Source organism: Panthera tigris, chromosome C2 (assembly GCF_018350195.1).
Source record: "Panthera tigris isolate Pti1 chromosome C2, P.tigris_Pti1_mat1.1, whole genome shotgun sequence".
In the NCBI taxonomy this organism is placed as follows: domain Eukaryota; kingdom Metazoa; phylum Chordata; class Mammalia; order Carnivora; family Felidae; genus Panthera; species Panthera tigris.
The window spans coordinates 157,275,685-157,293,202 of record NC_056668.1 but is presented as its reverse complement, the minus strand read 5'-3'; the positions used below and the strand labels follow the sequence as shown (position 1 = coordinate 157,293,202).

The following is a 17,518-nucleotide window of genomic DNA, read 5'->3' as shown; positions in this document are numbered from 1 at the left end:
TTTCAGTTATTCCTCTTTTCTGGGTCCCACAGTGTATAGTATGAAATGTTATTAAATGTATCAATTCATGTAAATACCACCATGATCAGTATATAAAACTTCCATTACCATAAAGAAACTCTTTTATGCTACCCCCCATCCCCTTCATTACCCTTATATCCATTTTCTCTTCAGTGAGACCTGGACCTAAATTGCCAGCCCTTTATCAACCCCTCATTCCTTTTGACATGTCACTGGTAATCCTTTCACAAATCCATATGGAGAGAGAAATCCACTTGGCTCAGGGGGCTTATTTCCTCCCCTCATAGAGAAATGGTTCAGCAGGTCTGAATCAACTTAGCAAAGAACAGGCTGACACTAGCCTTGGGATGTAAGGCTCTGTTTCTAACAAAAGCCATACTCTCCTAGGATGCTCCCATTCACATAGTCATCTCCCTGGTCTCTACTCATACATAGCACATTGTGGTGGCAGGGTACCTCTCTGGGAACCTTTCCTATGACAGGTGAAATCATGGTATTTCTCTGCTTAAGCCCTGCTCTGTGGGGAATGATAGGAATATTTGTGTAAGCTCCACAGGATATTTGTGTAAGCTCCATTCCTCTGTGTGTTTGTGCCCCATTCCCCTATTCCTGAACCCTATTTTACATTTATACCATGGAGCCCTAATGGTGTAGGTGTCCATGCCACCAATATAATGCCACTAGGGGATGGTTCCCCGCGTGGCCCCTCCACCCCCACCCCCCACTTGTATGTCCCCACATTGGAACAGAGTAGAGCCTGGAGCTGGGCACTTCAGGTGGCTGGCATTCAGCAGTGACAGAGGCCAAATGGCCCAACATGCCTCTCGAGAATGTCTCTGTTTTGTAGAAGAACAAAAACAGACTCAGTTTTCCTTGCTTCAGATCTTTGCCTGCTTTCTTTTTTCTCTCTTTTTTTCTCTCATTTTTCTTTTCCATCCTCTCCTCCCCTGAACCTAAAAACATTAACAGATAACCTACAAGATTTACAAAGAAAGCTCTCCAAATAACTGTTCTGACAGTTGCCAAAATGAGATTGCACCAAAGATCCTGAGAAAGAACATGAAAAACCAAATACATGCTACTATTCCATCCACAAGTTTTATAGCAGTTACAGAGAAAACTGTAGCCAGGAACACACATGTACCACTTCTTCTCCTTGTCTATAAAAACTCCAATATTTCTTTGGCTTAGGGAGTTACCTACTTTTGAGTTGCTCCCAGATGCCCATCAGCTAATTAAAGCCTTCAACCTCTATTTGATTAACTTTACCTATTTTGCCTCCTTGGGAAGTTTTCCTGTCCAACATTTCTTTGAGAACAGGAGATGCAACATAATTGCCTGCATCTGCAATAACCTGCAAATGGATAGTAAGAGGACAGGACTCTGCAGCTGAAACAGGCAGAAATAGGCAGCTACTGGAAGCTGTGGGCAAGTGACACCAATGTAGTAAGCCCAAGGTTTTTCAGACAGCAAGAAAAGAAAACCAGTACTGAGTTAAGCAGAGACTGATAAAGTGTAATTTCAAAGTACAAGTTAAATTTGTACCATTTTAATCTTCCTTTAAACATATCTTTAACAAATATGGAAAAAAGTAGCTATTGGTATGAAAATGCAAGGCATTTCTATAACTAAATTGTGTTTTTCTAACTCTTCTGTTCTCCTGCCCAAGAAAGGTAATCTGTAAAGGTGTCATTCATGAACAGCTCCTGGATTTGTAATAGCCTCTGTGAAGCCATGGTTATTTTCTTTTGTGGCTATGTTGAATTTTGCTTGAGACCTGTGATCCTAGTAAACAGTGATGGTTAAGAAATCCCCTTACTCTTTTGTGTTCAAGAAAACAGCTTACTGCAAAGAACCACCCTTCCCCATACAGTTTAGATAAGATTTGCAGGTGCCCTCCTTTTTCATTTACAACAAAACCAGACACAGCCTGTCTAAATGTCCATTCTGTACCCCATTAGCTGTACTGCTTATCCTAGTGATCAACTGGAACAAAACGCTTGTTAGCCAAATTTTAGCCAGGCTTCTCTCTTCCCTATACACCTTCCCTGAACTCTGCTTGCCCCCAAAGTAGAGCAAGCACAAAAATGTGGAACATGTCCCCTTTTCAGCTTCTCCTGGGAATCGGCTGACCACAAGAAGATACTTGCCTGTTTTCTGTTTGATTTTGAGACACTTGTGGGCCTTATGGTCACATTCTCCCTGTTGCAATAGTCCCCCTTCTGAGTTCTTTTGAATAAGAGTCTCTCCTTACGAAGTGTAGATTTGTTTTTCTCTGGAAGTTTCCTACCATGTTGGCCATCTTTCAGTGTGCAGACATACCAAACTCATGGCCACCTTAGGGCCTTTGCATGCTGCTCCCTCAGCTGGATATCTCTTCCCATCATCACTGGCCCTGTAGGGCAGGAAAACTACAGTCACTAAATCCAGCCCACACTCCAGGGGAGGGGAATTAAGTTCTACCTCTTGAAGGGAGGAGTAGCGACAAGTTGTGGACATACTTGAGAAACACAACACTGTGTTGTTCCTCCATGGGCTGTAAAGACAGCAGCAGCCCCATTGCTCCATCCATACCACCATTCCACCCTTGCCTCTTTTGAAGATCTTGATGTCAGCCTTTAGCACCCACTACTCCTGTCAGGAATTACACCCATATATTTATTTTGTTCATTTATTGATTTTGAGAGAGAGAGAAAGAAAGAGAGAGAATGTGCACAAGCAGGGGAGGGGCAGAGAGAGAGGGAGACAGAATCCTAAGCAAGCTCTGTGCCATCAGCTCAGAGCTCAATGCAGGGCTTGAACTCACAAACTCTGAGATCATGACCTGAGCTGAGATCCAGAGTTGGGTGCTTAACCAACTGCACCACCCAGGCACCCCACACCCATGTTCTTCCACTCATGAAATGTGCATCTTGGCCATGGTTAAGTCTGAAAGCCCTTAGGGATTATAACACTTCTTCCAGAACCCAAACCAACCTCAGATGGGTTATCCCAGACCTCATCACTGACCTATGTCCCTCATATGGTGACAGCAGGTAGCATTGACACTCTTCATATGAGTCCCCTGTCCCCATCAGTTATGGCCCACCTGTTCATCATGGAGATGTTCCGCCTCCATGACTTACCTCCCCAGCCAGTTGATTTCTGACTACTGTCTGCAGTCTATCTCCCGATTTGGGAAAAAAGAGTTGAGGCCTTTTGACTATGTATTTACCCATTCTCTGCCCACTTTCCACTGATCAATGACCACACTGTACACTCTTGTGTATGAAGTATCAACTGTATATTTGAGAACATCTTCCTAATAAGTCCCCTGGTCTTCTCATCTTGCCTCGTGCAAGTTTGCATCCAACTTCTTATATTCCAGCATGCTCAACAGAACAATTATGGCTACTATATAATCCTGCTCTATATACTCTTAGCCCTGCAAACACCCTGGCAGCCAGGCCACACGAGAGAATCTATACCTTCTGCTGGTCCAGAAAGTAAGATAACCAGAACCGGGTCATGTAGGAGGCCATGAGCATGAAACACATCCAGCTATCCTAGCATGCACTGCTACATCTCCCACCCATGCAGAGAACATTGTTAAGAATGGAAGAGGTCCTTAACACCATGGCACTCTGAAACCAGCTGGCCATACCTTGTGAATCCACCTCATCTTTCATTGCTCGATAATCATGCCAACACTGAATCATATATATGATCTAAATGAAAGGATTAATTAGGGGATGGGGAGAGGAGCTGAAGGAGGTCTCTTCTACCTGGTCTCATTCTACCAGTTGCAGGGATGGAGGGATTTTTGGCCCCTTCAATGACTCCCAGTCCACAGACAGAACTGAAAGGGCTACTTAGGTCTCTATTCCCCTCAGGGGTGTGTGGGAGGCTGGACCCAGTGCTAGGCTGAGACCCGGTCGAGCAATGGCTCCCTGTTGACTCAGCCAACCCGGTGGTTCCCCCTCCCATTCCCCCACTTACAAAGGCATACTAAAGCCTTGTCAAGGCTGAGAAATCTAATTCCTGAAGCCTGTGGTCTGTGGGTGTTGGCAGTAATGTTACCCCCCTTTTTCTACCCCGGGTCAAATAGAAACAAATATGGGAACTGTGTTTTGCTAGCAATCTATCAACAAGGTCTTGTTGTGACCCATTTAGAAAGTTCACAAGGTACACAGAACTAAATGTTTTGGCTGGCAGCGATCATGTGAAACCTGTTTATTCTTAGAATGACCTGATCCATAAGAGTCTTGATATAAAAGATTGTGTACAGCAACAATAAAGCCGTCACTTGGGCCATCAGCCCAGGGGACCCTCCTGTTCCCAAACTGGCTTCTTTTCTCTTTTTTTTTCTTACATTCCCCTACCTTCAGGACCCTGATCTCGGTGTTTGTTGCGCCGGTCGCAACAGGGGTGATATTTAGAATATTAACAATTTGTACCAGCCTGAGTGGACAAAAGTAAGTCTGAAGGACCCTTGATGGCATTAACCCTTTAGTTGTTGGATCATGTAAATGATTCAGGAGGACCACAGTTGGGTGAGGGAGGGTCAGGGTAGCTATTTACCAATTGGTATATGGACTCTTAAGAAAAAGGTAAGATAAAAATGGTAAAAACCATAATTGCTATAACTGTTACTGAACTCAAATTTTGCTGTGCACCCAATCAATACCTAGTAAGACAATGTTTGAGACACCAGTTTTGAAGCAAAGAAAACTATTATCAGAAGGGCAACCCAATGAGAAGGCAGAGGATCATTCCCAAAGCTGCCTCACCCTGTTGAGCTTAGGGATAGCTTACATATGTTTGGGGAAGGAGGTGAATACATAAGAGGAGGGTGAGGGGTTCCTTGAAGCCTTGAGCGGGGATGCCTTGAAATAATCTGGAGGTATGTGTTCTTCTGAACAATGAGGTGACATATGTGACCTGGTATGTCAGGTATGTCAGAATAAATCAGTAGGTAAACAAGGAGTAGAAGTGAAAAGGGCAAAGTTAATGACTGTGCAGGAGGTTAAGAGGTAATTAGGTGGAGAACCAAACGAAACATGGAGCTAAATTAATAATGCAATGATATAACTATAGTTCTGCTTATGCTTTCAAAGCAGGTCCAGGAACCAGATGCCCAGCTTCATAACCATATGTACAAATTAAACTTTATACTGTTTTGTGTCTGCTTCTCAAGCTATAATGCCACAAAGTCTCTTCAGGTTATAGTCCAGGAACCAGTCATTTCTGACTTTCTGGTGTAAGATTTGACCTCATCTTTGCTTGCTGTTGTTGATCTTTGAGAACACGCTTAACCTTCATATTTTGGATCATCCCTATTTCACTGGTAATGCCCTCTCTCAGACAAGGTCTTTAGTTTTCTTTGGAAACTTGCACTTCGGTCTTTATAACCCTCCTTACAACCATGTCCACAACCTCCTTCCACCTGCCTCTGGGTTCCAAGCTCAGAGCCATGCCACCCATATTCTTCCTATAAATGCAGATGGAACTAAAGAAATAGGATAGAGGGCTGCAGTGAAAAGACCAAACACACAAGCAGCAACCTCTTTGACCCCAACCATAGAAACTTCTTACTTGACACATCTCCAGAGGCAAGGAAAACAAAAGCAAACATGAACTATTGGGACCTCATCAAGATAAAAAGCTTCTGCACAATGAAGCAAACAATCAGCAAAACTAAAAGGCAGACTGCAGAAATGGGAGAAGACATTTGCCAATGGCATATCTGATAAAGAGAGTGGAGGGTAGGCGCTCACAGGGTTGCTGAGGACTGGTCAGCCGGCTCACAGGCAGCTGAGCACTGCGCTGGCGCCAGGGAGAAGGCGAGACGTTGGCCCTCCCAGCTTCCTAGAGCGGCCGCCGAGAGGCGGGGCGGCGGCGCGCCTGCGCGACCTGGGCCGACGGAGAGCTGGTCTCTGAGCGACGGGTTCTGGGCGGGTGGTGTGGCTGGAGGACTGGCTGTCGGGGACCTGGGGAGGTGAGCCGCCGGGCGGGGCGCGGGGGCGGCGGAGGCGGCGGGGGGGGGGGTGGCGACCGGCAGTGAGGGTGCACGGCTCGGGAGGGTGGCGGGGACGCTCGGCCCCGCCCGGGGTGAGACTCAGGGGTCGGGGGTGCTGGCTGAGGCCCGGCCTGGAGGCGGCGCCCGGGGCGGGCGGTCTGGCCGGGCGGGGATCCGGTCCCCGCTGCGGTGAGGAGTGTAGCTGGAAGCGCTTTGCAGCCCCGGGCAGAGAGTTGGGAGTAATGGCTCTGTGCTTTATCCTTTCTCCCAATTATGCAAACAAAGCGTACTCATTAGGGACAATTAGATGACGCGGGTGGGAGCCAGAAAAGTGAGAATAACCGCAGTCTGCAAATAGTTTCGTCTGGATGCTTCCTGACATTTTAAAATTTGCTCACAATTATGCACATTCATACACGGGTGCATGTGCATTTCGAAATGGGATCGTACTGTGGCCTTTAAAAACTTAGTATTATTGGGATGCAAAAGTACTGTGCTAAAGTTTACATAATACTTACCAGAGGGTACAATAAAATCGACCACTTTAACCATTTTCAAGTGTGGCAAAATTGAGCGGCATTAAGTACCTTCATACCCTTGCGTTTTGAAAATTATGATACCTTCAACCGGCGGAATGCATTTGTTCACATAGCGGTCAAAATTGGTGCTAGCGTTAGTTAGGACGCCACCGAGACATAATTTCTGGGAGGATAATTAAAAGGAAACGTTTTCGTTGCAGTTTATTTTCCGTAGTTAGTACACACTACACAAAGCTGTAATGCTCACAAAGTGACGCTTGTGCAGGAAAATAGCAGAATCTTGTGTATTAGGGTGATTGCCTCTTTTCAAAATGAAAGTGTAGCATATAAAAGGGAGTTTTAATTTTTTCAATATACATTTTTAAAGATTTTATCTTTAACAAAAAGGGTTTTTTTAAAGATAAGGTACAGCTCTTAAAACCACCGTACTGTCTCTGACTTGCATAGGCCTAAGAAGTCAGAGAATGGTCGGTCCCCTTCTAAGTTACAAGTGGTGGCCAGGAAAGAACACCACCCTGTTTCGAGCTGTATGTAGTGCAGAAGTGAAAACGCATTAGTATTAGTACATTATTTGCAAGGAAATGTCAGTGAGTGGTTTTAGTCATAATTTGATGAAGGGATTTCGGAGAACTTGCATCCGCTTACACGTGTGTGTATGTGTGTGTGAGTGTGTGTGTGTGTGTTGAGGGTCTGATGAATGGGGGTGCTCTTACCTGTCGTGTTAATGCTGAAGAAAGGCAGACAAATTTTGGTTAAAAATGTAGTCCTTACTGTAGGTCGAAATGACGGGAATGTTTTGAAGGTAAACCCTCAGTATATACTTAGAAAGGAAACTGACAACAGCATCACGAATACTAAGTCTGCCACTTGAAGTTTTCTGAGGCTCCTCGTGTCCAGGCTGTATTCAGTGCAAGGGCATTCGGTGATGTCGGAGAGTTGCTTGGGAGTAGAAATACATAACGTATAGTAACCATAACTTACCTTATTTGTCAGTCTTCGGGATTTTTGTATCAGAAACGCTCTGAAAGAACTCCCCAGGTGAATCATGAGATGCTCTACAAGATTGGATTTTTGAGCTCAAACTTCTGCCTGATCTTACACCTCTTACCCTCCTTCCTTGTTTTATTACAGTGTGTCGGACCAGACATGCCTATCCAACATGCCATGTGTTTTCTTCATTTTCTGTCTTCCTGTAAGCTCTGCAAGGCGGTGGTGTTTTTTGTTTATTTGTTTTGGTTTCTTGTGGTGTTTTGTTTTTGGTATCCTTATTCGATATGTAGTCCTTAGTGCCTGGGGCATAGCTGGTACCCAGTAAATACTGTTAATAAAAGAATGAATCTAAATTGGAGATAAGAATAACAATATTTAATATCTTTGATTGCCACGGTTTTTTTTTTTTTTTTTAACCTAAGATAGAAATACATCAAAAAAAAGTGATAACAGTTCTTCCATTCCGAGACCTTTTTCTTGAGGCGCCTGGGTGGCCTAAATGGTTAAGCGTCCAACTTTGGCTCAGGTCACGATCACAAGGTCTGTGAGTTCGAGCCCCGTGTCAGGCTCTGTGCTGACATCTCAGAGCCTGGAGCCTGCTTCCGATTCTGTGTCTCCCTCTCTCTCTCTCTGCCCCCCTCTCAAAAATAAGTATATATTAAAAAAAAAAAAACAAAAAACCCAAACCCTTTTTCTTTTGAATAGTTGTGGACTTAGAGAGGGTTGCAGAAACCGTACCGAGTTCCCTTATATTCTTTGGTCAGTTTGCCTAGAGTTAATATCTTGCATAACCATAGTACAAGTCCTCAAACTTCAGGAATTTACAGTGTACGATGCTATTCATTAAACTGCTGACTTTCCTTACAGAGTCCAGCAGTTTCTCACTAATGACCTTTTTCTGTTCCAGGATCCCATCTAGAATCCCTCATTCTACCATTCCATGTAGTTGCCCTGTCTTCTTGTTTTCCTTCAATGTGTGACAGGCTCTCCATCTTTCCTTGTTTTTCATGACGTTGACACTTTTCAAGTACGTTGTATGGGTATTTTTAGAAGGACTCTCACTTTGGTTTTGTCAGACGTTTTTTCCTGCTTCAATTGAGGATGATGTTGCTGTGTGTTACTACTGTCGATACTGATGTTGACCTAGTGGTGTCTTCCATGTGTCACCACTGTAAAGAGTGATTACTTTCCCTTTGTAACCAGTGATTATTTGGGGGAAGATACTTTGAGACCTTGCGTGGCAATATCCTGCTTTTCTTTACTGTTCACCCACGGGTTAGCCTTCTTGGTGGATCTTATCACTGTAATGGTCTAGTGGTGACTTTGATTTCTGTTATTCCTTCTCCAGATAATAATTGGAGTATTTCCTGAGGAAGAGTTGTGCCTTCTGTCCCTTTGTTTTATTTCTTCAATTATTTGTATCTGTGTGATGTTGGATACATATCCTTTGGGCTATGATGCGGTGCTAACGGTACTTATTTCGTTGCTTAAATTATTCCAGCTTTGGCCCTTGGGGGCTCTTTGCAGTGGCTCCTGCTTCCCCTTAAAGTGTCCACATCCTTTTTGGTGTCTCTCCCTGACTTTCTGGCTCCATACGTTAATTGTGTTTGTTGTATCTTCCCTTCCCCAGCCCCCGAGACCACCACTTCTCCAAAGACCCCTCGTTCCTTTCTCCATGTTCACGGTTTATTGGAGAATGATACTGAGAAACCAAGTTTTGGGCGCTAGGTTTGAGCTCACTTCTTAACTGATGTACGGGTTCAAGTATACTGTAACACTCTAGGTATGTACTGGAAGCAGTCTTTCTTGTTTCCTTATCAGCGTATAAAATAAAGCATATGTGCCCTCACACTGGTAGGAAAAACACGGGAATAAGAGACTGCTAAATGAGGATTAAAAAAAATTTTTTTTAACATTTATTTATTTTTGAGAGAGAGAGACAGAGTGTGAACTGAGAAGGGGCAGAGGGAGAGAGAGGGAGACAGAGAATCTGAAGCAGGCTCCAGGCTCTGAGCTGTCAGCACAGAGCCCGACGCGGGGCTGAAACGCACCAACTGTGAGATCATGACCGGAGCCGAAGTCCGGCACTTAACCAACCGACTGAGCCACCCACGTGCCCCATAAATGAGGATTTTAAAAGAAAACGAAATACGTCATGTATGAGCTGAAGAAGCAAAATGACAAAAAAGGAAACTGTCCCTGAAAAATGCCCAGATAATTGTTTGGGATTTCCCCTGTTTTTACAAAGCCATTTTCATTGCAGGATTGAGACTGGGCCTAAGGTGTGAAGCTCTGGGAGAAGAGGCCCGATCAACTCAGGTTGCCTCCTAGGCCTGGGATGGGTGAACTTTTATTTCTGTTCTCAAAAGCTGGTTGGGACGTGGAGAAACCCTGAGGCATTAGGAAACCTGAATTTAACTGGGCAGCTTCAGCTCACTGGCCCCCATGTCTTTACCGTGCCCTGGGTCTTTCCAGGTCTTTAGCTTTGTCCGTGTTCATGGTTGCAGAGGCTGGGCCAACCCTTCCTCCCCAGTTGAAGGCCTGGAACCCCTCGCCAGGTTCCTAGGCTTTCGCCCTCATTTTCCTGTCAGCTAGTCTTCTCATCACCTGTGTCCAGATACTTCGCTGGCCTCTTTGGACATTTCTGTAGCAGCTGCTTTAGAACAGGCCTGCCTGGAGGCTTATTTTTGGTGCTAATTGTGCTGTGGATCTCCGTTTCCTGAGATAGGTCTTGCCATTTCTATTTCCTGCTGGGTGCCTTCCTTCAGAACATTTGTCTCTGGGCTCAAGTTCATTCTCTTTAGCCTCACTGCCAGATTTCTGGTCACTGTGAGCAGCTTTCTAGTCCTTTCCTACTTGGGTTTCTTGCTCTTCTCCAGTCTATTCTGCAGGTTTGTTGGGGAAAGTCTCTGTCCCTCTTCCTCTGACTTTCAGCTGCCTTCTGAGCAGTTGTTTCTGCTGCTGGGGCTCAGCACGGCTGGAGCCTGTCCCTCTTGCTCGGCTCAGCCTTCTTTTGTTGTTGCTGGTCTTCAGGTCTGTCTGTAGGCCTTCAGCCACTTACTTTATCATTTCCCTCCTTTTCCTTTGCTTTTGTTTTCTCCAGTACTTCTTCTTTTTCTCCACTGTTTTTCCACATCAAAGCTTCACTTCTCTGCCAGAACTTCAGCTGACTCCTCAGCATGCATGATCCCTAATGTAGTTCTTGACTGGACTGACTCTTCATGCCCTGAGAACAGGAGTGTAGTTTTTTTGTGTGTTAGCTGGATGGCAGCCTGCTTTCTGGCATGAGCTCTTTCCGTCTGTGGTTAGTCACTCTTTTTTCTCTGTCCTGACAGCATTGGCTGAGTCTGGGAGATAGCGAATAGGTATTGGTTTATAACCAAGTAGGGGATGGCTTCGGAGTGAAGGGAGTGATTTCTTTAAATGTATTTAATGGTCGCAGGAGATGGAGGATGGTTTCAGGGGACGGTGAACATCATTTGTGACTTGGTGCACTCAGTTATGGGACCCTTTACAAGAGGTACCGAGGCCTGCTTTCCATATAATTTACGTACATGTTCCATAGTAGGAGTCCAATTTTACTGTTTTTTGTATGAACTACTAGTTTTCCAGCATCATGTGTTGAAAAGTCTGTTCTTTCCCCTTTCAGTGCTCTAGTGACCTTTCTGAAAAATAAGTAATACTCGATGTATTGGTTAATTTCTGGACTCTTATTATAATCATCTATGTGTCTATCCCTATGCCAGCATTTCAGCATTCTGATGACTGCTTCTTTGTAATGTAAGTCTTGACATTGGAATTATGAGTCCCTCAACTAATTTGTTCCCAATTTTTTTTGGGGGGGGATATGCTAGAATTCCTTGGTATTCCATATGAATTTTATTATCAAGTTTTCAGTTTCTAAAAGAGGCTCAATCAGAGACCATATTGACACTGCAGATTAATAGGGGGATATTTATTAGATGTGAGTTTATGGAAAAGAGAGAGTGAATAAGAAATGTCTAGAATCATGGACAAACTTGGGAAGTAGAAAGGAAGATGGTCAGAATGTCCATTTTTGATTTTGAATTTGAGGTGATGAGGGACACCCAAAGGAAACGTCCTGTAGGTAACTGGAAACTTCTGATAGGAGTCTAGGAAAGAGCTAGGAACTGCGAAAGCAGCATTAGAGCATTGATAGTCGGTGAGATCTCTGACAGAGCAAAAAGAGATGCTCTGAGGTCTGAGAGCCTCCAGTGTCCATAATGAGAAGGCAAGAGAAGGAAGTGAAACCAGAACGAGGGGCCAGAGATGTGAGAAGAAAAGCAGGCTGGGCTGATGCTAGGGAAGCCATGGGGAGAGAAAGCGGGCAGAAGTATAGCTTCCTTCAGAGAGGTTGAAGCGAGTGAGGGCTGGGAGGAATGGCCAGTTCTCAGTTTGACCAAGGACCCTCTGCACCCTCAGAAAAACGCCTGCCTGGAAGAGGGATGAGAGGCAGTGTGTGGAGCCGCCTGGGTTCTCTTGAATCCACTCACTGGGACACAGACCTTACTGGAGCCAAGGCAGGGCTGTCCTCATAGCTTTCTTTCCTCCGTCAGGTCAGTGTGCTTCCCAGGTGCCTGCCGTTTCCCAAGCTGGGAAGTCAGGAGACCAGGCAGCAGCAACTGTGCTTCGGATGGTCAGGCCCCAGGTGAGCTTGAGTCTGTCTTCCCTGAGTTCCCGTGTGTGGTGCAGGAACAGCTAGCACTCATCTCCGGGCCCTGGCCCTGGCCCATTCTGAAAGTGCTCCTGTGGTTTCCCAGCCTGATCGCACCCTCTGGAACTGGGTCCTGCCTGCTGAGTTCATGAACTCTGTTTCATCCCAGCTTCTCTCCCTCCAGCACCCCTTTGCCCACCAGGGCCCCACCCTGGGCTCTGGGTACCCTGATGTCTCTGCCCTGATGTATTGCCGGGAATATCCCTGAGCAATAGAAGCTTGTCATTCCAGGGTTCTGCAGCGTACGAGTTCCTGTCTGTGGACTATACCGAGAGGAAGTGGAAAGGTCCGGCACTCAGTCAGAGAGCCGTGTACCGGAGCCTCATGCCGGAAAATTATCGCAGAGTGGCCTCATTGGGTAATGATTCTGTTCCCCAGTAACGTAGTCTGCATTCTATACGTTTTCTTTGCTATGTGCTTCTTTTTCAAGTTTTTATTGCAGAAAGCTGCAAACGTAAGACAAAGTACAGAGAACAGTGTAATGAACTGTCACGCACCCATCACTCAGCTTTCGAATTATAAGCAGTGTCTTTATTTCATTTTCAATTGAGCTAGGTGGTTTGGTTAGAACTTGTAGTTGTAAGGAATAGGGAACCATTCGTGTTATTGTAAGTCCTGAGTTGTGTTACTTCAGTAAGGCTGAAGGAATGGAAACCCTGATCAAACCTGCCAGCTAGACCATCCTTTGGGAAATGGGGCCCATGGAAACTGGGCCCTGACCCAGAGCAGCACAGGGTCCTCAGCAACAACAGCAAATAATTTTTATGCCAGGGAATGTAGTAGTTGCTCCCTGCTTACCTGTTTTCTCCTTCCACGGCTACCTATTTTCTTCACTCCGAACCTTTTGTCCTCTCGTGGCATCTTCTTGATTAGACTTTCTGTTCCCTCATAATTTTTGCATGCTGTGGCTCCTAATGGCTTGGCTTCTCTCCTTGCCTCATTTCAGCTTAGAGCTCCTACTTGTTTTTAGTTTCTTTATTTTGCCCCATTTCCAGTTGCAGATTTACTTAGAGAGGGACTCCAAGGGTGGTTCAGCCATTAAGTATCATCTCTATTTGGGCAAACTTTGCTCCTGGCCACAGCAGAGGCTGATGTGTAAGGTACGGAGAAGCTACCCTTGGGCCTGGTGCCCTGGTCAGTCGTGGTCTGAGATGTAATGAGACCAGTTGTCATGAGGCACAAAGCACGGCTGCCTCAGCTTCCCCTTCAGGAACGACGGAGGCGGGACAGCTTCCTGGAGGGGGATGTTTTGGGGGCAGGTTCTCTGGATGGCAAGTCTAGGACAGTAGCCAAATCTGAAGAGGGTGGGTGGGCTTAGGAGCCAAGGAGCCCGATGTCTATAACTTTCCATGTGCTAAAATGCCATGATGGGTTGTGGCCCTGCTTAAGATGTGATTAAAAGGAACCAACATTTTTGTGGTTAGCCATGACTGATTGCCTGCTTCTTCCCATCTTTTCTAGATTCCAAAGGAAAGATTGAACTGTTCAGTTTCCTATGATTCCAGATGACTAAGATACCAAAGACATATTTTGAGTCATATTTCAAATTATCGATCCCTTTCTTAATTTTCGTAGGAATGCAGTACTGCCTTCTACCAGTTCAGTGCCCCAGGGACTAGAGGACCCCCACTTTTAGAGCTCTGCTGTCCCCTGCATGCTTTTCTGAACGCATGGCTTCTCTGAATCTTGTCATTGTCCTCACACGTGAGAATCACTTTTTTTGGTCCGTTTGTTTCCTAATTGTGCTTGCCTACACTGTTTCTCATATTTGACTTGAGGTATTTGCCACTCCTTTCTCCCCTCAATATCTTTGCTGAGAACCGTGGAAGCAGACAATGGCATGGTTGGAAAGGATGTTAGAGTTCATCATTTTACTAAGTGACTTCTGTAAGATCACCCGTCTGTACAGTCTGTTCTCTTGCCCTCCAGTTGCTCTTTTTTTTTTTTCCTTTTAAGTTTATTTATTTATTTTGAGAGGGAGAGAGAACGCAAGTTGGGGAGGGGCAGAGAGAGAGGGAGAGAGCATCCCAAGCAGTCTCTGCTCGGCGTGGAGCCCAACACATGGCTCGATCCCACGACTGCAAGATCACGACCTGAACCGATATCAAGAGTCAGATGCCTAATCGACTGAGCCACTCAGGTGCCCCTGATTGCTCTTTTGAATTGGGTAATTAATTGGAGCAATTAAGAGCTATCAGGACAGAGCTCTGTCCACTCTCCCCCACCCCATCGTCCTTTCCCTCTTCATCTTTCTGTCCATGAAGAAAAACTTGAGCTAGTTCCCACTTTTGTCCTGTTCTTACTGTGTCGCCTCTTAATGTGTCCCCTAATGTGAAGGTTTTTTCAGATACGTAGATCCTGATGATTCTGTTTCCTTAATAGGATGCAAAATGAATAAAAGTTGTTTTCTTCTCTCTTTTGGCAGCAAATGAGGCTAGGATGGAGTGTCCAGATTTGCCTGCAAAGCAGGAAGTTTCTAAAGGACTGGGGTCATCTGATGGGACATCAGGAGGCCTCTGTGGGGTGGTTTCTGGGGAACCAGAGGCAGGAACTGCCTGTGAAGGTGCTTTAGAGAAGCTGGAAGGGCAACCCTCAGATGAGGAAGGGAGCAGACTGGAAAGTGACTTCTTCAAACTAACACACAAGGATAAAGGTAAATCCACAAAAGATGGATGTGATGAATATAAGGATCCAAGTCTGTCCTCTAGTGCTACAGAACATCAGAGAGTTCTCAAGGGACAGAAATTTTACCAGTGTGATGAATGTGGTAAAGCTTTTAATTGGAGTTCACATCTCATTGGGCACCAGAGAATCCATACTGGAGAGAAACCCTATGAGTGTAATGAGTGTGGGAAGACTTTCAGGCAGACCTCTCAGCTCATAGTTCATCTCAGAACCCATACAGGGGAAAAACCCTATGAGTGCAGTGAGTGTGGAAAGACTTACCGACACAGCTCCCATCTTATTCAACACCAGAGACTCCATAATGGTGAGAAGCCATATAAATGCAATGATTGTGGAAAAGCTTTCAACGAGAGTTCCAAGCTCTTTGACCATCAAAGAACCCATACTGGAGAGAAACCTTATGAATGCACTGAGTGTGGGGCTGCCTTTAGTCGGAGTAAAAATCTTGTTCGACATCAGGTACTTCACACTGGTAAGAAACCTCACAAGTGTAGTGAATGTGGGAAAGCTTTCTGTTCTAATAGAAATCTTACTGATCATCAGAGAATCCATACTGGCGAAAAGCCTTATGAGTGTAATGAATGTGGCAAGGCCTTCAGTCGGAGTAAATGTCTTATTCGACATCAGAGTCTCCACACTGGGGAAAAACCGTACAAATGCAGTGAGTGTGGGAAAGCCTTTAATCAGATCTCTCAACTTGTTGACCATGAGCGAATTCATACTGGAGAAAAACCTTTTGAATGTAATGAATGTGGTAAGGCATTCAGTCTCAGTAAATGTCTTATTCGACATCAGAGACTCCACACAGGTGAAAAGCCCTATAAATGCAACGAGTGTGGAAAATCCTTCAATCAGAACTCATACCTCATTATACACCAGAGAATTCACACTGGTGAGAAGCCTTATGAATGTAATGAGTGTGGAAAGGTCTTTAGTCATAATTCTAGCCTTATGGTTCATCAAAGAACCCATACTGGGGAGAAACCCTATAAATGCAATGATTGTGGGAAAGCTTTTAGTGACAGCTCACAGCTCACTGTGCATCAGAGAGTTCATACTGGAGAGAAGCCCTATGAGTGTATTGAGTGTGGGAAAGCCTTTAGTCAGCGTTCCACTTTCAATCACCACCAGCGAACTCACACTGGAGAGAAGCACTCAGTTCTGGCTCGCTCAGTTAGTTAAGACATTCTCCAAAACAAAGCCAGAAACTTGAGTTAAATTCATTGTTTTTGTAAGAAAGATGCTCACCCTGATCTCTTGGTATCACTGAACAGCCATTCCCTACATTCTGCTGGGTCATAAAGTTGGGAGAGTCACAGTGCCATCATTCCCCACTATCAGGGAAGTAAGAACGACAGATTTCAGGTAGTTGTAGGTTTCCTTCCTTCTCTCTCTCCAAAAATATAGCTCTGGTTTTTGAATCCCATAGTCAGATTGTGTGCTTGTCAAAGACAGTGATTACATGCTTCTTTTCTATTGCAGCTAATTCATTTCACATTTACATAAAGTTACTCTCCAGTGCTCTGATACTTACCTATCTTGGGCATGGCCTTTTCAAAAGTTCTGTTGTGATCTAGATCCTCATCATTTGCATTCCCTACCTAGAAAAGCTCTTCTTATTTGTTAATGTTGGCCTCTCAGACCCTTTAAGATCCAGCTCATCTCAGAAAGACTTTCTTCTTGAAATGCTTTTCCTTCCTCCTAAACTTCTGTTGATTTGACCTCATGCTTCAACTTACTTTGTGCTGTAATTTGCAATTGTTATTAAATTGTCTTGACAACTATTCTCAATGCATATGTGTATAGTTTCATACCAATTTAATGTAGGCTGTTTGGGGTCGGGTATGAGATCTTTGTCTTTTAGCACATAGACAATTCTCATATACTAGTTGTTTAATAAATAAGTTTTAAAAATTCATCTCTCCAGCCCTTTTTAACTGAGCATGAACTCCCCTTCCACCACTGGACCAAAGACTTAAAGATGAATATCATAGGATACCACATACAAAAGCCTCATTCATATTTTCTGAGTATACCTCTGGAAGTCTTCCTGCTATTACCTCAGCCTCAAAGAGCTATTGATTTGTGCTAGAGCATCCCTCTGTTTGTCCTTGTGTATATGTGTTGTCCAGGTGATGGAGTCAGCACTCATTTCCCCTGATAACATACTTTTCCCTGTTTTCTGTGATTGGAATTCACAGTGACTCTGATATCCCTATCAGGTAGTTCTCTCTACCTGCAACTGCCATCTAATTTCAAGGTGAGAGGAGTACACTTAACTATTGTAATTATCTTCTGGGTCATCTCTAATTCCCTATAAGGATAAGAAACAGTAAGGCTTTTTAGAGTCTTACGGTCATATATGAGACATTAGCTTGAACATCTTCTCCCAGTCTCGCAGGAAGGCCCCAGTGCTGGGGAGCTGTTGCCTCTGGTGTCCAACCCTTTCCTCTTAGGGCAGTAGGATTAATAATGTGGTAGAGGAGGAGGAGGAGGTTAGAAGGGCAATATTAGATAGGTAGCCTGGAGGGGAGAGATTTTTGTGAGCTG

The 17,518-nt window shown here is 44.7% G+C and overlaps 1 protein-coding gene across 4 annotated transcripts in view; it reads left to right on the top strand.

Moving 5' to 3' along the window:
• The first annotated feature begins 5,784 nt into the window (after window positions 1-5,784).
• ZNF852 (zinc finger protein 852) overlaps window positions 5,785-17,518 on the top strand; it is a 77,695-nt gene continuing 65,961 nt past the window's right edge. The window contains exons 1-5 of one of the 4 annotated variants that reach the window (XM_042956413.1): window positions 5,785-5,998; window positions 11,295-11,328; window positions 12,126-12,217; window positions 12,515-12,641; window positions 14,709-16,884. In XM_042956413.1, coding sequence (XP_042812347.1) covers window positions 12,203-12,217; window positions 12,515-12,641; window positions 14,709-16,150 — 1,584 coding nt within the window. In that variant the 5' untranslated portion in view covers window positions 5,785-5,998; window positions 11,295-11,328; window positions 12,126-12,202 and the 3' untranslated portion in view covers window positions 16,151-16,884. Of the gene's footprint in view, window positions 5,999-11,197; window positions 11,329-12,125; window positions 12,218-12,514; window positions 12,642-14,708; window positions 16,885-17,518 lie in introns of those variants that run through there. The other 3 variants (XM_042956412.1, XM_042956414.1, XM_042956411.1) reach the window with 3 other exon arrangements.